At 35.3% G+C, this 27,069-nt stretch overlaps 1 protein-coding gene across 2 annotated transcripts in view; it reads right to left on the bottom strand.

Moving 5' to 3' along the window:
- Window positions 1–189: 189 nt before the first annotated feature.
- The window catches only part of LOC129262008 (proton-coupled amino acid transporter 1-like), a 31,142-nt gene continuing 4,262 nt past the window's right edge, over window positions 190–27,069 (bottom strand). Inside the window, exons 3-13 of one of the 2 annotated variants that reach the window (XM_064100371.1) lie at window positions 24,083–24,341; window positions 23,124–23,138; window positions 19,351–19,441; window positions 15,544–15,632; window positions 14,301–14,399; window positions 11,553–11,637; window positions 8,787–8,954; window positions 8,096–8,227; window positions 6,101–6,267; window positions 5,510–5,682; window positions 251–2,010 (exon numbers count right to left, since the gene is read on the bottom strand). In XM_064100371.1, coding sequence (XP_063956441.1) covers window positions 1,766–2,010; window positions 5,510–5,682; window positions 6,101–6,267; window positions 8,096–8,227; window positions 8,787–8,954; window positions 11,553–11,637; window positions 14,301–14,399; window positions 15,544–15,632; window positions 19,351–19,441; window positions 23,124–23,138; window positions 24,083–24,267 — 1,449 coding nt within the window. In that variant the 5' untranslated portion in view covers window positions 24,268–24,341 and the 3' untranslated portion in view covers window positions 251–1,765. Of the gene's footprint in view, window positions 2,011–5,509; window positions 5,683–6,100; window positions 6,268–8,095; window positions 8,228–8,786; window positions 8,955–11,552; window positions 11,638–14,300; window positions 14,400–15,543; window positions 15,633–19,350; window positions 19,442–23,123; window positions 23,139–24,082; window positions 24,342–27,069 lie in introns of both variants that reach the window. The other variant, XM_054900041.2, reaches the window with a different exon arrangement.

The raw sequence follows: 27,069 nt of genomic DNA, 5'->3' as shown, positions 1-27,069 counted from the left end.
CATCATTTCTTTGAAAGGGGGGAAAAACAAAACACTTATCTCCATTGGTTTTAAAAACTGGAGGCATGCTTGAGTGCATGTGAAAGTGTTAGGAAATATCAGAGTTCAGATTTTGCGACAGCGACATTAACTAACTCTCTTGATTTTATAGTAATACTTTCTGTCTAGAAGTAAAACTGTTCCATTTTTGGTCAGGAAGTTTTTAGTTTTATTTCATCATATTGGCATATTTTTGTGTTTTTCATATTTTCATTGGCTTATAATCCAGCCATGCTATTTAAATTCAAATAATATCTAGCTGGTCTCAGCTTAATTGCTTGGACTTCTTTTAATGCATAATCATCATCAATAACCCCTGGGATGTAGGGGGGGGGGGCAACTTCTATAAGTGCAGCAAATCGGTTCTCAGATTCTCTCTGAGTTTAATCTTTGGTAGGAAAAAAAAGAATTATATTCACCAGTGATAATAATAATTTGCCTTTTCCATTAAATATGATAATAAAACAAAAAACACAAGATAAATCTGAAATTTAAAGACAGAACTTGATTTGACCAATATGGTTAACTGCTCATTCATGGCCTAACCAATTCCAGGTAGACACAATATGACTACTATTGATTTGTTGCACAAGGAAAAATCAAAATATACACTAAATCAAAGTATAGATAACTTTTAATATCAACATTTAACATCTGCAATAATCAGATGGACCCACATGTACAAGATATAATGTACCTTAAAAAAAGAGAAAAATTAAAAATTACACAAAATCATAAAGAAGATTTCTTTGGGGTTTAGAGAGATGGGGTATAGCACTATATTGCACTGATACATATAAATAGAATTGTTAATGAACAAGTTTTGGTTGTTACTGGGCTATAAAGTAAAACTTAACAGCTTTCTATAATTAAAGATGGGTAGATCAGATCAATAAATTCAAACTCTTGCCTACTAGATGTTTTCAGGAGGATTTATATGGAGTTGATATGATTTTTCTCAAATGGGATAATTGAATACCTTATTGCTAGCCAAGATCCCTTTTTGTATTAAAGTCCGATGGGTGCCAGATTTCATGGGGAGTAGATAATTTTTTGCTGGTCCCATACTTCTGTGCAAAGCATTGGAAATACCTGTAAAAGAGACATCTTTGGAGGAAAGCAAACTCGGTGTCCCTGTGGGAAATTCTTCGGCCGAGCCTAATGGCTTTACCATATGGCAATTTCCAGTGACATTACATAATGTCAGCTGGTCATTAATCTTGGTCTACTCTGGATGATTCATATCCAAATGGTGTCAAATTCCCCTAAAACACATATATGCTTTTCACACTGCATTTCCTTAATCCAAAACTATCCTTAATCCCATACTATCTTTTTTTGGTTCCACACTGTCTTTCTTAACCCCATACTATTTGCTTAGCCGTGGTGAACGCCTTAAACCCGGACCATAGCACAGCTCATGAATATTGATGATTTTGCCACACAGAGCGTGATTAACGTGCAATTTTGACTTCTGTGATTGGCTAATGCTTAGCCCCACTTTTCTTTAGCCCAGTTTCGTTTCACACTGCATCTCTTAGCAACACAATTGTGGTGCTAGCAATAGGCCAATAGGTCAGCTAACCCTGCCTTTTTGCAGAACCAGATAGTACCGTACTATTTACCGTTCTAGCCCACTTTGCTAAAACGTAGTGTGAAAGCGAAGTGGGCTAAGCTTAACCCCGGGCTTGAGGAAAATATGTGCAGTGTGAAAAGCATAATAGATTCAAAGTTTTTCTACAATACCTTGGATGGAGACAAATGTACCAGCCCCAAATCCAATCAAACCAAATAAACAGATGAAGGCATTTTTTATTAACCTCAGGATCGACGTTGGTGTCCTGTAACCATGGAAACCAAATGTTAGTTCTTCTATGAGAGGAGGGAAGATGAGCGCGAGGGTGGAGCTGGCCATGGCTCCGACTAACGAGATGAACAGGGAGAGTTGTGGTATGGCAATGGCAAGGATCACTGGAAAGAAACAACATAATTCAATAAATCATAATGTGACTTAGACAGATCTTACAAAAACAGTGTGTGAATCACTAACAAGGCTAGGTAAGACAAATTAATAAATTCAAAACAAATTCCTTAAGAATTTCTAACATCAATTTGTGTATTTCAATACATGGACCCAGTTAATGTAATTCTTGGAAACCGGTCGACTAAGTGTAATCAACACCACATATCAATCACAGAGTTTACCTTTTACAGCTATTATAAACCACTGTTTTTTTTCCACTGGGATCTCACATATAGTTTTACTGACCAATCCTTATTCTTACCTGTGCTTGGAATTCAGCATTCATTTAAATATTTCTTTAATTTGTCAATTTTTCCTGGCGATCTGTTTTATCTTGGATGCCTAATACCTTGGTCACATTTGCTACGGCCGCCGTAGATTCTAAAATTTCTACGGCGAGTAGCAATTCTACGGTCGCCTCAGAATTTCCACGGCCACTTACTCTAGCGGTCACATATGTTACGGTCGCCGCACGGCGTATTTTTTAATTTATGGAGAAAAAAAATCTGCGGCTGACGTATGTCCTTGAAATCATGACGTACGGTCGCCCTAGGGCAACCCTGCGCTGGCCGTAGGTTTTTGACAAATACTACGGCAGACGCGAGGTGGCCGCAAGGCGCCCTCACGGCGGCCGCAGGGGAACTATACAGTGAGTATACCATGAAATGCTTGTCACACTCATGATATTTTACATTAGACATTTCATTTCAGAAAGTTTTCAAAGTGTCGCATCATGCCCATGCGCGTATTCTGGGTGGGAGGGAGGGGGGGGGGTTCGGGGCCCGGGCCCCCGGGTAGGCGAAAAGGGGGCCCCAAAAAGAGGGAGGAAAGAAAGGGAAAGAAAAGGGAGATAAAAAAGGAGGGGAAAGAAGAGAAAGAGAAAAGGGAGAAAAGAAAGAGAGAAGGAAACAAGAAGAAGAGAAAAGGAGAGAAGAGAAAAGGGGAAAGGGGGAGTAATAAAAATGGGGGGGGGGGGCAAATTGATGTTCGACCTAGGAAGGGGGGGGGGGTCGCCAAATTATTGTTTGACACTGATCTGAATATTATAAGATCAGTAATGTTCGACCTAGGAAGGGAGGGGGGGGGGGGGCAAATCGACCTTTGGTGTGATTCGCGCTTCGCGCTCGCATCGAATGATTAGTTAGATGGACATCCTGTTAATGATTACCTAATGATTACCTAAATTGTGTAGAATGTCTAGTTTTGGAACGAAATATATAAAAGGTTCAGCTCGGATTGAATAATTTTTAAGTGCCCATCCTGTTCATCCTTAGAATTTCCAAACTTTGGGTCATTTTGGAATATAGACAATTTTCAGCTCGCCCTGACAGATAGAGAGATGCCCATCCTGCTCATGCTTACAAAACTTCTCAGAATATTCTATTTCCAGGTCTATACACAAGCTATCAAAAATCGCGTTCGCATTATTTATTTGGACTTATGAAATAAATCTCCCTTAACCATGTTAACTTGTTTGTATGAATAAAGTTAAGATGTTAATAAACGCGTTAGTCTTAAGTAAGAGCTACACCCTAGGAAACAACAAAAATCAGCATTTAACTCCCCATGATAATACTAATAATAATGATAATGATAATAATAATAATTTTACCCAAGTTAGCCGCTGGTGAAAGGGCAATATCTGTGCTTCCTGGTCACATTTGTTCTTTAAAAAAAAGTGGTATTATATCATATTCATGGATAGAAATGACTTTTTATCAAGTCATCATTAAAAAAGTGGTCTGCAGTTGCCCTTTTTCATGTGATTATGAAATAAGATAATTCAACATGCATTTAAGGCACCTGTTTGCCTGACGAGGAGGGGTCGCCATTTTTTTCCTGAAAAGTACACATGCATATGGGCCAAAATTATAGGTCGGGCCCCCGAGGTGCAAAATTCTAAATACGCGCCTGGTGGCTCCCGAGCAGATAACACAAAAGGAGAAGGGGAAAGGAGGGAAGAAAAACACGAGGGTAGCCGCACGGCCACCGTACGCTCGACGTACGGCCGCCGTAGACCGTTCTACGCCATGCCTACGGCTAGTCTAATTTCTACAGCGAGCGTAGAAAAGAAAAAATGTTATAACTCCGAGTTAAAATTCTACGGCCTGTAAAAAGTAGGAATCCGCCGTACGTCGACCCTGCGGCCACCGCAGATTTTCTGCGGCCGCCGCAGAAATCTCTCAAATTCAGGTATCTACGGCCGCCGTACGGCCGCCGTAGAGCAAATGTGACCAAGGTATTACAGTCCTTCACGTTTATAATTTCGTGGAGCTCAATAAATCGCTCTCCTTATTTTTCTGAGGAGCTCAATTGAGCTCCTCAGAATCGCTCTCCGTGAGGAGCTCAAATCAATTCATTACAATACATGTATGATAAATTGTAGATTTTTCTTAACATTGTATATATGCAGTAGCTGTGTTAGCTATTAATTAATCTGTGGTGAAACTAGGCCTGGGTCACGTCAATACGTTTACAAGATGTCGTATGCGCTACTGCTAAAAAAAAAAAAAAAAAAAAAATACCTTCCATAATACCTTGAAATTACTTTGATTTAGTTGAAAACTATCAGAAAAATGAAGAATATTCACCTCTTTCCCGACTCTGATTTGAACTTACCTCGGTAAATATTGTAGTCCCACATGTAGACTTTCATGGTGCTGCCATGAAAATCTACATATGGGACTACATGGGACTGCAAATATTTACCGAGTTTAAATTAAAATCAGAGTCGGGAAAGAAATGAATATTCTTAATTTTTCTGATAGTTTTCAACTACATGTAAATCAAAGTAATTTCAAGGAATTATGGAAAAAAGAAGACCATTTCATAAATTTAAAGATGTGAAATGTGAAATTTTAGCAATTTTTTTTTTCATTTTTTTTTAATTTTTTTTTTTTTTTAGGAGCGCGATTTTTTGCTCTCCTTATTTTTTTTAAGGAGCGCGGTAGGAGCGCCGGCGCGATCGCGCTCCTCAAAAATGAAGGTCTGGTATTAGGAAAAATTGGTCGACCCCAAATATAGTGAATGTGGATGGTGTGCATACTTTGAAACGCACAAATTAAAGATACCATTTACAGTATATGTTGGCACTCCTGCATAAAAGCTAATCATTAAACAATCCAAATTGGCAAATAATGCAATGACAAAAATCACTGTTTAAATATCCAAATTGACAACCACTCATTACAATTTTGATGCTATTATACAATATGACTGATGTTGCATCCTATTATTGTCATTTGAGGAGCAAATGTTGTTCAATCTTGACTCCATGAAAACTGTGTACTTATTGGTGAAAATGACAATTATTGTTCTGAAGTCATATTCAGCTATCTTGATCATATAAAAGCTGTGTACCTCTATTAAAGAAGAAAGTTAACAATTGTTGCCAATTTGAGGAGCAAATGTTAATCAATCTTGACTCCATAAAAACTGTGTACTTACTGGTGATAATGACAATTATTGTTCTGAAGGCATATTCAGCTATAGTGTGATACCTCTCCTGAGGAATTTTATTTCTTATAGGTGGCCAAACGAAGCTCAGTGGTACGTAGAACTGTAGTCCATACGATATATAGATGGCACCGACAAATAACAGCTTGGTTGCAGTATATAAACTATTTAGTAGCAAAGGATGATAAAAATGGGATTCAAGCATGAATTAGGTTTATAACTGTCGTATCTTTTTGTTCATATACAGTGATGCTAAAAGTTAGCGAACCCCACCAGAAAATTCACTCCTTCATGCTGAGTGTTGAATGGAGACAACAACACTACAATGTTTTGCGAACCCAGACAAAACAAACATCACTGAATATAATATTTTATCACCTGACTTCACAATTTAATATCTAAAACATGGCAGAACTTGAACACTTGAAATATGTTTATTTTCTGGTGAATTCACTAACTTTTAGCACCACTGTATACAGACACTTGGATTCTGTTGGAACTCATTTTGAAACTGTCGCCACAGCAGGTATTTCTCTTTATGTTGAGAGATGTACAAAAAAACAACTGAAAAACTGGACTCACCCATTATCTGGTAGATAAATTGTAACCGTGTCCTCTAGTTGGTCTCCAAAGCAAAGATAGCCAAAGGTCCCCGTTGAGATGTACAGGAACGCTACTACGATCATCCCAATTTTCAGCACCTTGGGAAAGTCTTCCGGATGCTTGGTTTTGTTCTCTAAAGGCAATACCTAACGCAAAGACAGGATACAAAATTGTGTTCCTCTCATCATTCTGTTACATCAAAATTTGTTACCAAACATTACTGCCATGAACGCAAGTGCAGTTCTTCTTCGCAAGGAGTTAATTTTGAAACACTTTGCATTTGAAATTAGTGGTGGACGGAAGCAGTGTTTTTCATGAAGAGTGGTGGTCTGGTCAGAAATCTGTGCCGGTTGGGCCCGAACACTGCCGTCCATTGTAGCTATAACACTGATTCCATGACAAAAGGAAGCAACTCTGGTTTTTTTCTTGATTTGGGATATTTTCTGAATGTTCTACATGATGCTGAAAGAATTGGAGTCACATAGCCCCAAATTTCAAAAATACAAGACCTTTCAAAAGCAAGTAAGTCTATATATTTCCGCATAAAACAATGACACGTTTTCCCCATTTAAAGCAGCTTATTCAACAGAGTTGCTTCCTTTTGTCATGGGACGGCAGAAACATTTTTATGACTTTTAATAAGATTAATTGGGTAAGTGTTTTATGTAATTACTTGCCGGATGTTTTATCTGACAGTTGCCATAGTAACAGTGCTTCTCAGCCAATAAAAATCAGGAATTTTTCAGAGAAAATCTTGATGAAACAGTCCCCTGATTTAGTGATTTCATTTGGGTATGTTCTTTTTCAAAATCAAGGAATTTTTTCCTTAACCTTGGTGAGTACTTTCGCCTCCTACTAGTGGCTTCTTTAGACTCCATCTTAAAAAGAGATATGACTCTGATCATGACAGAATTGTATCATATACATGTACGTATGTGATGAAGACACGAGTTGGAGGTGAAGGTACTTACTTATGGAAATACAAGATAGTATTCTTCATATAAAAAAAAAATTATTTGCTTTTCAACATAATCAAGATCAGGACAACAAATGATGTTTGTACGTGTAGTTCAAAGGAGAATGAGAAAAAGAAAGAACGTATTGTTGAATGTATTGTTGAATGACAATACAGCCGATTCATCATTACAACTAATATGTATATGCTGATAATGGCCTATTGATTTGACATGACTCTATATTTGAAAAAGAATATGCTCTCTGTGGTGGTGTTATCACGATTCCATGACATTCGCTCCGGTGAAAATTGCTCTGCTATAAATTCCATATACGAATGACTAATTTCAACCCTGGATTTAACACTATACCCTACCCCAAACCTAACCCTAAACCTAACATAAAAACCTTTTGCAACCATAATCCTCACCCTAACCATACATCTTAGATATAAGGGTCGTGTGGTACAGTGGTTAGAGCATTGGACTCATAATCGCAAGGTTGTGAGTTCATATCCCCACTCTGCCATTGTCTCCACTTTGACAAAAAGGCCCGATAGTAATATCTGACGTCTATAAGGCCAGCCATTATGACTGATTAACCTAGACGTAAACATGTCTCTATCAGAAATTGGTTATATATACCAGCTTGGCATTTACCAGCAAAATGCTGTCCTGCCGAGTTCCTACGGGGGTTAACATAAATAAAGCCCGGAGCAATTGTCGCAGGAGAAAATGTTGTGTAACCTTTACCAAGCCTTAAAAAAAAACATGGGGATATTTCATTATAGATTTCACATTCATAGGTTTTAGGGTCATCTTCCTTTATTCAATATAATATTTTTCTTTCTCTCTTTTTCTCTTTTGTTGCATCTTGGGCACTGTGCAGAGTGGATTTGGTGCATTATCATATTATAATTATCATCATTATTGTACAGTTGTTATTGTCATCATCATCATCAACATCATCATCATCATAATTATTATTATGAGAGATCAATTAAAAAATGTTTTCACTCACCACACCAATGCCTTCAAATGAGTACATAGCAGTGCCAAAGAAGAAAGCAATACCTTTGACATCTCCAATTAAAGTCAGTTCACTTAAGTTGAAAGATGCTCCATTACCACTTCCAAAGTGTGTCAGCATATACTGCATAGAACATCAAAATATGAAATAAATGCATCATAGAAAAACACGTTTCATTATAAAATGTAACAAAATTTAAATCATGATAATTAGACAAAAGGGCCTGGTTTCCTAAAAGATGGAATCAATTGCATACCATAATCGTGCTTACTGTATAAAGTCTATGGCACTCCATGTACAGTGAACAAAAAAATAAAATTAATTGTACATGTATGTATTAGGCACATCTCTTTGAATATCACCTTCCCATTTTTACATAATATTTTGTTTTCAATTTTGTTTGTACTGCTTTCATACTTGATAGATTACAATCAAACTGAATCGAATTGAAGTTTTATATTGACATTTCCAACTCGTTCTGCTCATTAAAGAATTCACTCATATGAGGTATCGAAATATAGAAGAAAAACTTAATTTAATGAAGACATCGATAAAATATCATAAATCTTGTTCCTATGCTGGAAGAAATAACTGAGGAACGTGGCTGGTGTTTTTTTTCTTAGGGGGGGTATGCACTGTAAAAATCATCAAAACTGAAAATGGAAACTCCATAAATGCATACCTCAAATAAGATAGCTATTCCAACCAGCGAGAGCACATTGGCAATCGATGATAGCGGAGCAAAGTCATCTAGATTTCTGATGTAGACTAACAAGATGACAAGAGGGGCTGCCATCAATACAAAAATCTTTTCGCTGGGCACCGATTCAGGATAAAACTCCGCATATACCTGTTGGTTTAGAGAAGATAGGATCAAATCTCATATTAGAGGATCACCTCTCCTTTATAGGGTAATTAATTACACAGGGGTAAATCCGATTCCTTTGATACTGGACATTCCTGACGTGGTTTGTCTCTGTTTTCTAGTTAAGGTGTAATGCTTATCAAATTTTCAATACTTTTAAAATATACTTTTGAAATAATAAATTTACACATTACTTTTAAAAATCAAATTGTATGACAGTAGAAGAACTTTCCCTAAAAGTTGCCAATTTGCATTTCTAAACAGTGATTTTGTTTATTTGCATAATGTTGCCAATTTAGAGTGTGTAATGATTTGAATTATTTTCATTCAGGAATGACTGGTTACTGCACTAAATATTAAAGACTGTTTTTAGCTAGGACCAATAATGAAAATTATACTGGACTATGATCTACATGTAACATTTCAAACTTGAAACTTGCAGTTATTAATCTCTTGATCTTTTTTTTTAACAGCCAATTCGCCATGAAAAATTAAATATTCAAATAAAACATCTATCGCCATCTCTCGGCAGTTTTTTTTTCATTTTTTCTTTCAAAGAGCTCTTTTAGCAGTTATACAAATTCAGGAATTGGATATCAAGAAGCTAAAGACACAGATTATATTCTGAAATTTTCAGCCCAGACCATGTTTTCGAATAGGTTTTATATCAAATAGAAATAAAAAAAAACAAAAGATATTTTATACAATATATATACCTGTATGCATTTTAACATTCACAACAATTATCCTGTAAAACACATTTTCATTTCGTATCCTCCACATCATACATGTAATTCAGGGGCTGATCCAGGATTTTCCGAAAGGGGGGCACATTTTCCCGAGGAAAAATTTGACAAGCAGAAAAAAAAAGAAGGTTTTTAACCAAAATTAGGGACATTTTGTCCACAAAAAAGTTTGACAAGCAAAGAAAAAAGGTCTTCACTTTCAAGGGGGGGGGGGGAGGGGCACACTTGTGTTTTATAACAGCATTTTTACATTACAAATTTTAATTGTGGCTCTCAAATGGGGGGGGGGGGGGGGCACGGGCCGGCTTTGCCGGATACGCCAGTGATGTACAGTGTTTAAGGGCATACACATTCATATAATCTAGTAATTTATTGGACTAGTCATATCACATTTGGGGAAGGGGGGGGGGGGTACCAAAGCAAAAGACAGGCTTGAAGATTTTTCCATTCCTTTTTTTCTTTCTTATCATACAAGTATTCCATATGTAATTGCTAACCTCGGGATAAGGAAAAAGCCATCTCTAGTGATATGCCCTTCAAAAGGTTTCAGACCCTATATACTTCATACACATGCAAATTTATAGATGGTGATTTGTGATTTAGATGCTGGTATCTCTTATCAGATGGATAAGCCATACCAGGTACCAGTAGATGTATTACCACAATGAAAGAATAGGTCTATATGATATATTCAAACCATGTAAAAGATAAGAGAGTGGTAAAATCTTTCCATTTAGGAAATCAACCTCAAATTGACAGTTGTAACCCCTACCATGCCATGCCATGCCAAGCGAAGTAAATCCTATGAAATTGGTTGAATAATGAACATTTTGCTTGGGTTCAGAATGGCATCAAAATTTGTCTTCAGGCAGAAAAACGTGTAGATAATATATTGATTATCTCAATGTTACACATGTATGCATGTGCCATAACCATCAAAATGCACTACTTGACAGTTTGATATCATTTTGAATATTGATTGAAAATTATTTTACCTGACCCCCCCCCCCTCCTGAAAACTGTTTTGAAAGTAAACATTCACTTATTAAAATTCTGCTCACTTTCTTTCAATTCTCAAAGTCATAAAAAACTAGTGAGTTGAACAAAGCCAAGTTTGGCATGATTAAATGAGAATGACACCCTTGGAGCAAGTAAGCTTGTGTGAAAGCAGAAACAAAGAATAGGAGCAACGAAAAATTGAATAAATCTGGACAGAAAAATAAGAAATATAAGGGCAATCACTAATGTAATGAAGATCATCCAGTTGGCAATGCAAACAAGATCTGTGATATCACACATATACAACTCCAAGTCTCCCCCTTTGGACACTGATAGTACACCCCAAAACATCTCTTTTTGCTCATTTCTATTGATATGACAAACAATTTATCCATGATATTATGTTGTGAAACCTCTACTACATGTCTCCTCTTAAAAAAAGAAAACATGATCTTGCCATACACTAAAAAAAAGATAAATTTGTATAGTGCAGCTTTTATATGAGTATATTCAGCTGCGCTTGTTCAGAGCTCTTTTTACTTAATTCTACGTGTACGCAAACATTTCTTACTTAAAGAGATATGTTTTCAATTTCGATGTGAAGATAGTAAGTGATGGAGAACTAAAGTTATGGGGAAGTTGTACATGTATCACATCACAGATTGGCTAAAGGGAGGATCTCCATAGCATCATCTCGGTATTCAAATACTCATAACTGTAAATCATTCAACCTTACTCAAACTTTTGATGGTCCGTTTCTTTGATTTTTCTCATTTATATGAATTGAACTGGTTTCAAAGGTTTCATACTCCTTTGGTCATGTAAAAGAGGATCTTACCGCATGTATATTATCGGCAATGAAAAGGAAGTATACACAACAGAATCCAAACTGTGTTATCACAAGGAATATATTCACCACTATTCTGTATAGGAAGAAAAACAAGGAATAGGAATGAGATGGTTTATTATAGAACCTTTATATCAGATAAAGTATTAAGCGCGCTACATGTATATAAGCAAGTATAAAGAATAATATATTGAGACACTGCACATACTAGGGTTGAGCCATTGTGTTTCCTATGAATGAAAGGTACACGTAACTACCGTAAATTTCAGCAGAGATCATTGGACTGTAAAATAAAGAAATACATGTATATTAGAAATTCAGCGTTACCAAAGACTATGAATATCAACCATTTACAGGCCTATATTTCCCTATCTACATGTACAAGTACTTGTAGATCTATACATCAGAACCTTTAAACGATACTATACAGTTTTTCAAAACATTAGATCAATCAATTAGAGCTATGGAAATAATAGTACAGTGCAGGATTTCAAAATTTCCTTGCTTGAATTTATCAACCTGTAAGAAGTTTTGTCTCTGGTTTGTTGGGCGAAAAGAAGCCCTTGAAATGAAAGAAATATTTCCCAAAATGTAGCAATTGCACCATGAGAAAATAGCCTCTAAAAAATAAAAATCATTTTCTACCCTGCTGCTTCTATAATGTATGTACATATAAATGTACATATATACACATCATGGTAGATTGCACTGAAAGTGGTGTATCTCCCCCCCCCCAAGCTTATTCTTATATAGATCTGTGTGTGTACATGTAGTAAAGCATTAACAATGAGTTCATTCAACCTCTTATCTAGCTTCAATCCTTTTGTTACCCTACTACATGTACAGTAACTATCACAGGGTTTCCACAAGGTATCATCTTTCACAGTGAATAGGGGTCAAGTGTGCTGTTCTTGCCCAGGTGTCAGCATGATATTATGACATAATAAAAGAAACTAAGCCTTTAACACTCAGGCTCACAGGCTGGTAGATAAAGGTCAAGGAAAGTAGTTGCAGCAAACGATCATTTCATCAGAAGGGCGATTCCATGCTAGAAAAATCAGCCATTTTCACAACATTTTTCACTCTACTGTCCAAACGAACGAAGAACTTCAAGACATGCAAAAAACTGACAACCAACAAAAATATGTTGTCCATAGGTGAATTAGAGCTTAAAATGTTGCGTGTCGTACGAACATTTCTGCGTCACGTACGACACACAACATTTTCACCTATAATTTACCCATAATCAATTTTTTTTTAGTTGGTTATTAGTTTTTCGCATGACTACCCACTATAGCTTTATCATTGACAAAAAAAATATTTTATTGCTCAAGCATTCGGCTAGGAAACAAGAAATTGTTGTCAAAATGTCCCGTACGACACGTATAGAATCGCCCAGAAAGTCTTTAAAATCAAGGTTAATTGTCATATCATCATACAGTGCGTCTCAAAAAAAACTATACACTTTTGAAATGGCTGCCAAACAAAAAATATGTCACTTTGGGGAAAAATACCTGTATATATGGAAAGCCAATAACGTAAACTTTCAAATGACACCAAAAGGTTGGAAAACTATTCATGCTTGGGTGAGCACTACCCACTTAAACAAAGAGTATGGAAATTAGGGTGGGCAGGAATTAGCCTTCCAATTTCTTTCAGTTTTTGAGAGGTGAGTCCCTTGGAACTTGCAAAGTTGAGGGTGTTGTGATAAATTAATGATCAATTTAAATTGTTAGAGTACATTTCATGAATTACTAAATTGAAATGTTAATGCACGAGTGAGTGTCAATTGTAATCTTTAGTGCAGCATTTTAACTTTTTATCATGTGGATCACAGCAGTGTGTTCATTGAAGGAGAATAGGGGTGAGATAGGATTTACTTAGTAGGTGGGGGAAGTGATCGCGAAGATAATTGTAACACAGAGGGATTGCCTGGTAGTTTGCGCTTTTTCATATCCTGTTGGTAAAGCAACAAATATATCCCTCCCGTCGTCAATAACGCTACGAATAACAGATTCTTGAAGGTCTCGGAACTTTCCACTAGGAATGGCGAGTTTATCGGCAGCATAATCCAAACTTTCTAGCAGAAGTTTCTTGCGTGTGCTCGTACTTGCCATTTTGGATGAAGAAAGTGACGTCATGTCACATGAATTATATGCATTACCTTTCTTCTTTCCAATGTATTTCTGATTGGTCCGATTTATTTCTTCTCATACATATGCATGAGAATTTTTCGTACGAAAAAGTGGCTTATCATTGTTGGTAATAAAAAAAACAACATCCAAAGCAAGACGGGAGTTTATAGGCGATGGAAGCTTCGCATCCACAATTCATAGACGTATTGCTTGCATTCAGCACAACAGCAAAGACAATAACTGCAGCCTCCGCCTAGATTATAGGCTACTGGAGTAATAGTATGCAGCACTTTATCAAGTGCGATATAAATGTAACATATTATTATTATCATTATTGTTGCTGTTATTATTATCATTATTATAATTATTATTATCATCATTATGGCAAACAAGCACCATATGATTTCACCTCAGGTGTGATTTTCTAAATAAAGATATAAAGTAATACATCTGACAGTTTATATAAGTCAGGATAACCCAACTAAAATATATAGGATCATATGTTACATATGTGGATAATAATTCAATATTTATATAGCACCTACTAAAATAATTATATAAATATCTAGACGAAAGATTTTCATAATACAACTCACAAACCGACCTTCCTACTCTGGCTCTCTCTCTAATGCAACGTGGAATATGAGCTTCTTTAAGAGCGGTCTCTGCTACCTCTCCGTAATCAAGAGAAACATGACATGTCCTAAAGAAAGAAAGAAGAAAAAAAAACACTAGAAGGAATCTCAACTTGCTTGAATATTCTTGGCAAAATATCAAATAACATTTAATAATGATAATAGAGACACTTATAATATGCAAAAATTAAAACATATATCCACTTAATTAAGGGTGCTCAAGGTGCTTAAATACATATATATATACATGTATATAAATTATATATATTCAATATCATGTATATGAACTAATTAAGACTTGACAAGGAAATACTTCAACGTTGGTAAAGAATTTATATACATGTATGTAACTGGGAATTTCCAACATACATGACGGGCCATAAAACATTATTTGCAAATTAAACGCCCAATTTCACATCAAACTTTTTTTTTTCCAGATGTCATCTTTGTAATCTAATCCAAAGGTTTCCACAAAGAAACTTGAGAAAGCCAATTTTTTTCCTTCTGTATTTCTTTGTTTTTAGAATTTCTTATGTATTTCATTGTTTTTTCATCTTTTGTTTTTCATTGTTTTTTTTCAATGGAAATTATTAGACCATTTAACAACTAAATTAAACCCTAAATCAATTAAGCAGACCAATTAAAACGAAAAATAATAATCCTTTTCTGAATTTCATCTCCCATAGACTTTGTACACAAAGTATAAAAATCAGCCATTTTTGGCATAACACTGTCTCGTAAAAAGTTGTGTGGCGTCGCGATGCTATACCCATATGTAACTAATTTGGTCTTAAAAGTTGCATAAGACTTCAAAAACAAAAGTTGTACAATTTTGCAGCGCTATCTTTTTGCGTTTCAGAAATATTGTGCGAATCGTCGAGGGGGGGCATCATTAAAATTCCTATGGTTGGTGGTTCTGAAAATAGATTTTTAAAATTGTTTGTGGAGAAATTTTCATTTTCATTAGACCAAATGGGTATTAAACCATATGTAGTGGAGACCCAACAGCAATTAGGACAAATGGGTTTAGACCATGTGGTATAAGACTATCTAATAAGTAGTCCACGTGAATATAAATGGCAATGAGACCAAATACATGTACGACCAAAATAATCTAGTAGACTGACTACCTCAGGATTAGACCAACTGCTCGAAGACCAAGTAAACATAAACTGATCATTTGAACCCTAGATGACCTAGGTCACGACCTACCTGCTGCACAGGTTATGACAGCATCGGACGAGAATAAGCATACAGTGGACAGCCATGATGGCAATTAGAAGCAGCAAGATAGGTCCAAGCTGCACAAAGAGAATTGAAAGAAAATTATAAATCCATGAAAAAAAAAAATACAAATAGGAATAATGATTACAGATGCGCATCAAATACTATTGCATACAAATATGTTCATTGTCTGCTTTTCCGGCAAGCTGAAGTCTGACGAGTCATGGGTGAATTTCTTCTCATGTGATATGATATGACAATTAATATCTACATGTAGTGTAGCGAATGGACTACAAATAGCAAAAAGAGAAATTCAGAGCAATAGTTCCAGCTTCAGAGTACAAAATATGATAGTATACTTGACTCAAGTTATATCACAAAACAGACAATGCCGCCATGTTTCTTTACAAGGTGAGTGCGTACATTTGTGGTTTTGTTGGGTGGGGGGCGGGAGTACATAAAGTAGAATACTCTCGAACTTATGTGAGATGCAATTTACTGGTAGAAATAATCATGACTATTTAGACCCCCCAAAAAATATAATAATAATAACAATAATAATAATAACAACAATAACAATAACAACAACAATACAATAATAATAATCATAGATAAACATTAACATTAGAAATATGAATAAATACATAAACTTAATAATAATAATACATAAACAGTAACATTAAAAATATAAATAAATACATTAACTTAAAAATTAGAATTATTTAAAAAAAATACAAACAAATGTAAATAACACATCAGAAATTTATTCCAAATCCTTAGCTGCTAAAACTGACAAATTTTCAAAGGACAAACATATTAGCACACACATGAGAAGGATTTGTACTAGTTAGATAAAACCATGATCTTGGACTTTTAATTCAAGCCTGAACTTTCATCAAGGTTGAATAGGCAGAACATGATTCATGCCTCTGACACCCCTTTCACATTAAAAGTTAAACTGGTCTTTAACTCTAACCAGGCCAAGCTTAACAGCAATTACTGTACTAAGAGAGATCCCAGACAATGAATGAAGGTTGTCACGTAATCGACTCTCGTATGTGTGGGGAGAAGGAAGGGAGGCAATAGGTAGGGGAAGGCGGGGTAAGTTGTGACACTTTTTGCATTTTGCATGATAGAATTGATATGACTAATAATATTGTAGAAATATAAAGTACCTTGCCTTTAAATATGATTATTGGGAAATCTTTTTCACCTATATTCAACTTGCTACCCCCACACTGAAAGTCGTTGTGACCTTTGAAAAAAACGATGTCAAGTGGCACAACTTGCCCCATCTGTGGGGTAAGTTGTGCCACCTTCGAGGGTAAGTTGAGCCACAAAAACTATGTACAAAATGTATGCGGGAAGAACCAGCATGTCAATTTTTTATTTAAAGTCTTTTCACTTGCTAATTCTCTAAAAATACTAACATTCTCTAAAAGTAAAAGAACTGTCATGTGAATTTGCTCTTTTCTGCCTGCATATCGATGGCTTTTTAAGGTTTGATTGTGTTTTCATTTACATTACCATAAGAATTACCATGGCTCAACTTGCCCCATGTTTGCTGGCTCAACTTACCCCAGTCCGAACTTAATGCGATAATTTCGCATCCACACATTTCTTATGTATCCATCATGTAAAAAACTGTGACAAGAATGAAGATCCATACCTGGACTGACAATGTTGTTCATATGCTTTATTATATGTAAAGAAGTGTGTGTGTAAAAAACACTTATCTATTTCACACCCTTTTTTACTTTTTTGGCTGAAATTTGTATTTTTCCCTCTAAAAAAGTACTTTTTGTTTCAAAGTTGAAAACAATGTGGTGGGGTTAAGGGTTATGTAATGGGTCATCAATACATGACACCACCATAATGTCTAACTAATTCATTATTCGCCTGGGGGCGGTGGCTCAACTTGCCCCTATGCTCAACTTACCCCGCCTTCCCCTACATGTATGTGGTAGACTGACGAAATTGAAGTTATATTAATTTTTTTTCAATTTGGATATGTTTGTTTTGGTTTTATGACCATAAGACTTGCCAAGAGTCCAGGCATTATTAAATGCTATTAAAGAACTTTGATAATCAAAAGCAAATGATTATCCCAAATTTGATCGATTTGTACACACCAAATTTTTATCTCATAAGTCTGACAGATTCCCATAACATACAGGAAACAATGTGCAATTAAACAAGCCTTTTTTCACATTTTGTATGTTTTTTTTTTTACTGTAGTGTGAAAGCGGTACAAGTTCCGATTCTTAAACGTACACGAAAAAGCAAATATTTGTTTTATGTTGATGACTATGTATAGTGGTGCTCAAAAGTTAGTGAACGGCTCCAGAAAATGAACTTATTTAAAGTGTTCCAAGTTCTGCCATGTTTTAGATATTGAATGAGGAAGTTGGGTGATAAAATACTGCATTCAATAAAGTTTGTTTCTCTGCAGTTTAATAGTGAACATTGTAGTGTTGTTGTCTACATCCACCACTCAGCATAAATAATTCATTTTGTGGTGGGGTTCAATCATTTTTTAGCACAACTGTATGTACCCTTCTAGTCATAGTCACTGCTGCACCCATATCAGCACATTTCAAGATAAAAAAATAATGTATTCAACAGTTTAATGATATTATACAAATATTTGTTCCTCTCTACACATGTAAAATAAATAAAAATGTGAAGAATGTAAATTCATTATCACTATTGTTTGTACAGGGGTGGGGGCATGACTTTCAGGTACCTCTATGGAAATTTGCAAATGTCATACAGAATTTATTTGCAGCAAATCCCCGTACTCCAAAGTAATGAAAAACCAAGGCCTTGTCTTACAAAGAGTAATCATAAATCATAGATTTGACATTTATATAGTTCTATGAAACGATACTTGAAAATATAATAACAAAAGAATACATTTGGCACGAATATTAATTTTTTTCTTCGAAGAAAATTCCACCTGAAATATACTTTAATCCCAACAGCATCCCAATCATGTGAAAGAGCTTAATACGCTCTTTCACTTGATACCAAATTCGTCATGGTAGTATTGATATTTTTTAAGATAATAGTTAATTTCACAATGTTTGGCAAGCGAACAAATTTCACTGATTTCCATGTAAACTTTTGGTCTCAACTGTATATTAATCCAATTTTTTTTTATAACTGTTATAAATCAAGTTATCAATAGGGTGGCATATACTCCTTTAAACATCCAATCAGAGTTGTATGCAGTATATTATACAGCAATTTGTATTAATCGCTGTATAAATGTTAATGATCAATTATTAGTTATTTAGTGTTATATAACACCTAGATAGATCCTTGGCATTTGATTGGTTGTTTGATATCGATCATTCGGTCCATTTTACAATGACGTCATCGACCGTGGAATTTAGGATCCCCTCATCGTACAATTTTGGATCCATACGATTTTGTCCATTGCACTTGCGCACCTAGACTGCAGCTCATGCACCAGCAGTGCGCATGTTGTTATGACGTAACAATCAACAGACCGAACTCGCACTGCATGAACATGTTTTGCATCGAAATTCATGAATTTCATATGAAAAAAAAAAACATTTTTTAGGTGTCATATAAACCAAATAATGAATGTTTTTTTTCATTCGTGCAATGGACAGAATACTTCATTCGGTGAAAGATGAAATAATGATCCATTCAACTGGGCTACGCCTCATTGAATGGATCATTTCATTTTTCATCTCATGAAGTATTCTGTCCATTGCACTCATAAACATTCATTTTTTGTATATTGATTACATGATATGTACATACCACGATGCCACATTCCCTGATTGCAAATGGTAGTCCCAGCATGCCGGTTCCCAAGCTTCCTTTGATCACGTGCATCAACGTCTGACCATTACTGTATCGAAAGGGAAATAAATGTATGTCTAGGCAGCTCAACAGGAAATCAATAAAAAGTTCTGAACATATTTTGGGCTTTACATATACATGTATATCCTTTCAGCATGGAGCCATATGAAGCTTGGAATGTACAGTTTATTAGTGTATGAAAAGAACTGAAAGTATTCACAATTGCATTCTTGACATTAGAAGTTTTCTTCATTATATGTACATTGTTCATTTAATATTATCTATTACTTATACTTCAAAACTGTATTTCTTATTAGGTTACAAAATCAATTTCTATCAAAGTAACTGGGATAATGAACGTCAATGTAATACTTAGATATTGGGTCAGATGCATAAAAAGTAGCAACTGCTGGAAAGCAATTGCTAGCCAAGCAAAAGATCATGCCTCAGCAATTGCTTTATTTCATATGCATAACCCTTTGCTAGTGCTTGAACCTTTTTCTTGCCTTCAGAAAGCAATTTCTAGCAGTTTGAACAATAGCGATGTCACGCTGGTGCAAACATGACTCACAGAACAAAAGCAGGACTCGAATGCAGAGGTGTGGCAGTACAAAATACTACTTCTCTCAGGTAACACCTTTTCCTTAGACAATGTAAGACGTGGTGTCAAACTATTTAACTTGTTTCTAATTAGTAAATTTATATGGTTTGCATTCGGTTTGCACTTACTAGGAAGAAAACATGTTCACGTAGGCTAGGCTACTGTACACCTTGTTGTTCTCTCTTAATAATAGGTGCATAAACATGATCATCGTAAAACGCGAACGCCCTGATCAACACCAATGGTCAAGCTGCTCTGACGGAGCTTGGAAAAACCCAAGCAAATGCTTAATCGCACAGACAAATTCTTTGCTTTATGCACATAGCAATAGCATTTTTTCGTCAAGCAAATGCTACCAGGAAGTTAGCAATTGCTTGAGCTTACTAGCAAAAGCATTTGTTTGCTCATTTTTATGCATACGGAATCAAGCAAAAGCCAAAGGAAAGCCTAGCAATTGCTACTTTTTATGCATCTGACCCATTGTGATTATACACATATCGAGAGGTTAGAGTTTCCTTTTTCTTGTATTAACATACACATACCGGTACAGTATAAATTACTACCTGTTTGCACCCATGGGACAATGTGAGAATATGATAAATACATATGTAGTATCTTTTATAAAAAAAAAGAATTGTATTTTACATTTTGGGAAAAATTTATGACAATAATGACTTGCACATCAATGATGTGGTGCTCATCCGGCATCGTGCAACAAAATTTAATACAATTGTTAATTTCAGCCCAGTTGACACTGTAGGGCAATTCCATAAAATATGTACGTCCGACCCCCTATATATGGGACCTTTATGAAATTTTCTGTCTCTGATTTCTGGTTCTTTTGAAAGTCTGTAATGCTCTCAAATGACCATGACTTGGTCAGTTTATGAAGTGAAGTAACACTTGAGAAAAATGGGGTTCGGACATACAAAAAGGTTGATTATTTTATGGAATTGCCCTGTACATAGTGAATTATATTGGTGACATAAATTGAGGAAACAGAATTGAAATTGATGAAGAAATGACAGAGAAGAAGTACATGTAATTTTTGTGATTTATGAATAAATTTCACATAAATAAGAATAAATAATTTTCTAGTCAAAATTTCTAGATTCTGTGAAGATGTTGAAGAACCTTGGTGAACTTCATGTAGCTCTCAGATGGAACAAAAAAAAATCAAAATCGGTCAACAAATTAATAAGAAGCATTCTTTGTGAGTTTTTAAAAATATGCATAAATTAGCATATTCAATGAGTTTCAAAATTATGTGGAGAAGTTTTGTATCCCCACTTAGAGCTATCATATAAAGCAAACAAAATTGAAATTGATCAACAAATGAAGGAGAAAAAACATTTTTGTGACTAATGAATAAATTTTGCATAAATTAGCATTTATAAATAATTTCCTAATGAAAATTTCAAAATTCTGTGGAAATTTGGTTACCCTCATGTAGCTCTACCAGGAGCCCGTAACGCAAATCTTAGCAATGATCGTAGAACGTTTTTCTATGATTGATTCCATTGACTACAATGTACAATCAATCGTGAAAATGAAACGTACGATCAATCGCTAACCTTTGTGTTAAGGGACCCAGATGGATGAAAAAAAAATCAGAATTGGTCAACAAATAAAGAAGCATTATTTTGTGATTATGAATTTTGCATAAATTAGCATAAATAATTTTCTAGTCAAAATTTCAAAATTCTACGTACAATTTTGGTGAACCTCATGCAGCTCTACCAGATGGAAGAAAAAAAATCAAAATCGGTCAACAAATAAAGAAGAGGCATGTTCTGTGATATATTTTGCATAAATTAGCGTAAATAAATTTCTACTCAAAATTTCAAATTTTAGTTTATAGTTTGGTGAACCTCATGAAGCTCTACCAGATAGAAGAAAAATAATCAAAATCGGTCATCAAATAAAGAAGAAGCATTTAAAAAAAATATGGATTGATTAATTTCGCATAAATCAACATCAAAATTTTTGAAGTCGAAATTTCAAAATTCTGTGTACAAGTTTTGTGAACCTCATGAAGCTCTACCAGATAGTCCTAAGCAAAAAAAAATCAAAATCGGTCAACAAATAAAAGAGAAGCATTTTTTGTGAATTTTGAAAAATTTGCATATTTTAGCATATTTAATGAGTTTCAAAATTCTGTGTAGAACTTTTGAATCCCCCACCCAGTGCGATCAAGCAAACAGAATTGAAATCGGACTGATCAGGTTGATTTGAATGGAGAGAGGAGGAACCGCTGAAATATCCAATGCTATTCTTGTTTCTTTTTACTCTCTGCTTCATTGTTTAAGTCAGCTTGTTACTTGGGTTTGACTTGAACGTTGAGAGCTGTATATCTTTTAATCCACATATATTTGGTTGTTTGCAGTCTTGTCGATTTTCTATTTGTCTCTTTTACCTTGTATGAACATTTGTAATTCTTTGGCTTATATATTAGTAGAACATGAAATATTTCCCTGTCAAAATTTGATTATGTTAATAATAATAACAATGGGGATGTCTTATTGAGCACACACAACGTCAAGAGACGTTCATGGCGCTGTTAAACGCAGCAACAGTTTCTTAGGATATAAATATATCTACATGTATATATACATGTACATGTATATATACAACTACAAACATAAATGTAATCAAAGTCAACAAAGAGATCTTACTACAAGTACAGTTTTGCATCACCCACTGGAATTCCTAGCTACATCCTGGTGGGGCCTAGTGCCCTCCTGCTAGCTCTTCTGTTCACCGACAATTTAAGGGGCAAGCAAGGTCCCAGTACTCACAGTCACAGGAGCTCTTGCATATAAGGCACCAGCCCCCATAGGAAGCTAGTCAGACCAGTGAGTGATGACAAAATAAAGAAAGTATATAACGCCCTCAATTTTCCATGTGATGAAATAATCATAAAAAGTGAAAATCTTAAACATAATTTTATTTTGATGATACAAAGTTAAATTATAACAGAAATTATAAAAATGACCAAAAAATCCACTTGATTTTCCATAAAATGGAAGGAATATAATTTCCAATATGTAGGTGTTCAAATGAATAGATGGTATTATTGGTGTAGATGAAGATGAAATAAAATATATTGCTAATTTCAATGAATACTTACCTCAAGACATGTACACTTGGAAAAGAATTTAATTGAAATGTAAACAATAGTCACAGGAGGATGTTATTATGCATGCGTATGACGGTCTACATGTAAATAGTGTTCGTGCTCTCTAACCATAACATACATGTACCTGCATGCACATGCATGAGCACCTACATGTACATGTATGAAGTATTGAGTTCATGAGCTAAAGTAGAACTACCTTTAAAAAAATAAAGTATTACTTTTAATACAATATTTCTACATATATAACTGTATCTATCAAATCAATTACTCCTAAATTACTACGTACGTCATTCATTATTTCATTCAATTATTTACTTGCTAACTTATTCACTTAAATCTAAAGACTGATTTATCATAATGTTTACTTATCAACTTATCTGTTTATTCGGAAGATGGACACTGTTTTCATCCATATCGTGATGCTCTCAACCCAGTTGAGGTAAATGGAGACCTGGGGGCCGTTTCATAAAGCTGTTTGTATAAAGTTAAGAGCGACTTTAAGAGCGACTGGTGATCCTATCTTTTGCGCTAACACATCGCCAATGAATATTTTGGTGTATACCATTTACCAAAAGAAAGGATCACCAGTCGTTCTTTAAGTCGCTGTTAACTTACGAACAGCTTTATGAAACACCTACCGGAGGCCTGCCGCCTGCTGGATAAAAGAAAATTCTGGCCATATTTTTTGCCAAAGTGTTTAATGTGTTTAAGTTCCAATGGTATAATTTTGTTTTACTAGCTACACTTGCTATACATCCTCTAGTACGTCAAGTTTTATACATGTATCAAGGAATATTTAATAAAGTCCTCTCAAGAAAGACTAGAGAAGTAGCCTTTAATAGCAAGTGAACAAGCATGATTGCTGTAGTGGAGGGGGACATGCCATATGGTCCGTGCCAGGGCGAGGGTGGGGCCATGATGACTTTTATTCCTACACTGTAAGGACTTACGTGGTTGAGTGGGAGGTATGGAGACGCGACTCTGTTGATAAGGTAAGGTTTGCATTCCTTTCCTCCTCGCGTTGATCGCTCTCGTAGCTGTGGCCATCAACAGGAAAGTCTGCTGACCGACTCAGACTCCGGGACTTGGGAAGAAAAGGCTGTCGTTCAGCCCGCGTCTCTTCCGCTGTCGACATGGTGATGGTGAGGTGTCTTCGGTGTTTTTAGGATAACTGTTTTCTTTGGTCAGCATGTACATTTATGAGTCCCTCTGTAGAACAAACAAGAAGAGAGAATACATTGTTAGATTCCTCTTTCGTGTCTAAATCAAATATTTGGTCAGGTTCTTGTGCTTTGAATGGCTTTCTCACTTCCCTGCTGCTACTGTATATGCATAATGCAGGGCTTCTCAATTAGAAGCGGACAGCTACATGTACATGTACATTTAAAAGCCTAAAACAGTTGTGACATTTATAGCCTGTGCAGATGTCCCACAGTCACAGGCAAAGTTATCTCAATGAATGTTGTATAATGTCTGCATGCCTTCGTCTGTTTGTAATTAAGTTTTGCAAATGAAAGAAAAACATTGCAAAACAAAAGTTCGGACAATTACATGCATTAGGTCTAGTATTAACTGTTATAATACAAATATATCAGGCTTTGAGGAAGTACATTATATGTATGTTTAGTGGAAATTATTATTCTGAGGCTGGTCTGGCAATAATAAACTACACTGTCCCTTTGAAAAATATAAAAAGATACAGACACGAATGTCATGTTTATCACTTGAAAGTATCATGTGTTCCAATGACGAACCTGAAAATTTCATAACTTAGGTACTTTCACTTTTTATAATAACCTGTGGATTAATGACCCATTGGCTACATAAAGCACCTGGAACATGTTGCATAAAACTTTTGCCTTAAAAAAACTCTGGCAAACAAAATTGTGCCATTGAAAATTACACATTTAAAAAGTTTTTTGTGGCAAAAGTTTTATGCAACGGGTCCCTGTGGATTAATATTTACATTTCAAAAGGGTGGGTTGGTTAACACTTGAATAAAATGTGTCAATTAATAATCCCTTTTAATAAGCGGCTTCAAAGCTATCCCGGGATGAAAACATTCTGTGTATCAGTGCGAGGTACCATGGTGAAGTAAATTGAAATTTAACTTATACTAGGCCGATACATTAAAAGTGAGTATGCACCGTGCAAGCAAGAATGCCTCTTGGTTTACAGCATAAAGAGGCCCAATAGGAGGCTTCATTGCACGAATGAATGGCAGTGCGGCCTCTCTAAACACAGCTGGGTTTGTTCCTATTACATGTACAACATATCCTGGTAGGTGATTCCAAATTTTGACAGTAATTCAACATCAGTAGGGTGATTCAAAACCAAAAGTGATTATAACCATGGGGTTAAAGTTGACTCACCTTTGTGACTTTGGGCAATAAAAAGTATTTCAAATTCAAAGTACATGTACTTTAATAATTAACAGTATGGCTCTTGCAAAAACTATGCAAAAAGATTACATCTACATGGACCTGTATAATTAGCTTTATTTGCAGACTTCTATAACTTGGATGAATTTTGAACCATTCTGACCTCTTGTTCCAAACTTCCAATATGATACTCGCTATTCTTGATAACTTTACTGTACAGCACTATACAGTGCGTCCCACAAAAAACGAAACCGAGATTTAGCGATGATTTATCATAACTTAATCATAAATACAATAGACAAATGACCTACCATTGTAAAGCTTAAAATCTCCTCTTTCATCTGATATTACTTAGATTACCCCTCATTCACGCATGAGTAAGCAAAAATAATTTCAAGAAAGGATACCAAAAACTCATTTGGCGGGGGGTATCTGAATTTCAAAAAGAAAATCACATGCCTATAAAGTTCAATATCTGCTCTTTTATTTGATACCTTAATCACAAGAAGTAAAAAAGTTATGCTCCCTCGAAACAATGCTTGTATTTCCATAATTTCATCAAATAAACGCGTTTTCACCGGTTTCCCACAGAAGCTATCGCACGGTTAACAAAAGACTTAATGCATGGCTAATCGTCAACAAAACTGAGTGTCAAGTGACTTTGAACGCTAGCCTGTAAAACCTCTTCATTTTATGAAATTATTGAAATTCAAGCCTTATTTCAAATAACCAGAACTCTGTTATTTCTTGACCATTTTCTGTAATTGAGGTATCAAATTAAAGAGCAGATATTGAACTTTTTAAAAATGTGGTTTTCGTTTTGAAACCCAGATACAGCCCGCCAAATGACATTTTGGTACCCCCTCTTCAAATTGTTTTTGCTCACTCATACGCGAATGAGAAATAATCTAAGTGATTTTAGATGAAAGAGGAGATTCTAAGCTTTACAATGGTAGGTCATTTGTCTATTGTATTTTTGATTAAAGGAGAATGAAACTCTTGGAGCAAGTTAGCTTTTGTGAAAGCAGAAAAATCAAAGAATAAGATCAACAAAAGTTTGAGTAAAATAGGACTAGCAATAGAAGAGTTAGGAGCATTTGAATGTCGAGATCACTAATGCTCTGGAGATCCTCCAATTGGCAATGCGACCAAGATATATTATGTCACAGATGAACAGCTCTCCCCTTTTGGACACTGAAAATATACCCCAAAACATATCTTTTTGCTCATTCTAATCATATGACAAACGATTCATCAATGATATAATGTTGTGAAACCTCTGTACTTGTCCTCTCATAAAGAGAACACCTCACCTTGTGAAAGACTCTATAAAAGTGAGAATATAAGTGAAATAAATACTAAAGTAATGAGGGAGTTGTACGTGTGTGACATCGCAGATCTTGGTCGCATTGCCAATGGGAGGATCTACATGGCATAAGTGATCTCAATATTCAAATGCTCATAACTATCTTATTATTCATTCAATCTTCCTCAAACTTTCAACGATATGTTTCTTAGATTTTTCTCTTTGATATGGATTCAGCTGGTTTCATGGG

Source organism: Lytechinus pictus, chromosome 5, assembly GCF_037042905.1.
Source record: "Lytechinus pictus isolate F3 Inbred chromosome 5, Lp3.0, whole genome shotgun sequence".
Lineage (NCBI taxonomy): Eukaryota > Metazoa > Echinodermata > Echinoidea > Temnopleuroida > Toxopneustidae > Lytechinus > Lytechinus pictus.
The sequence above is the reverse complement of the archived record's forward strand: the minus strand, read 5'-3'. Positions and strand labels throughout refer to the sequence as shown.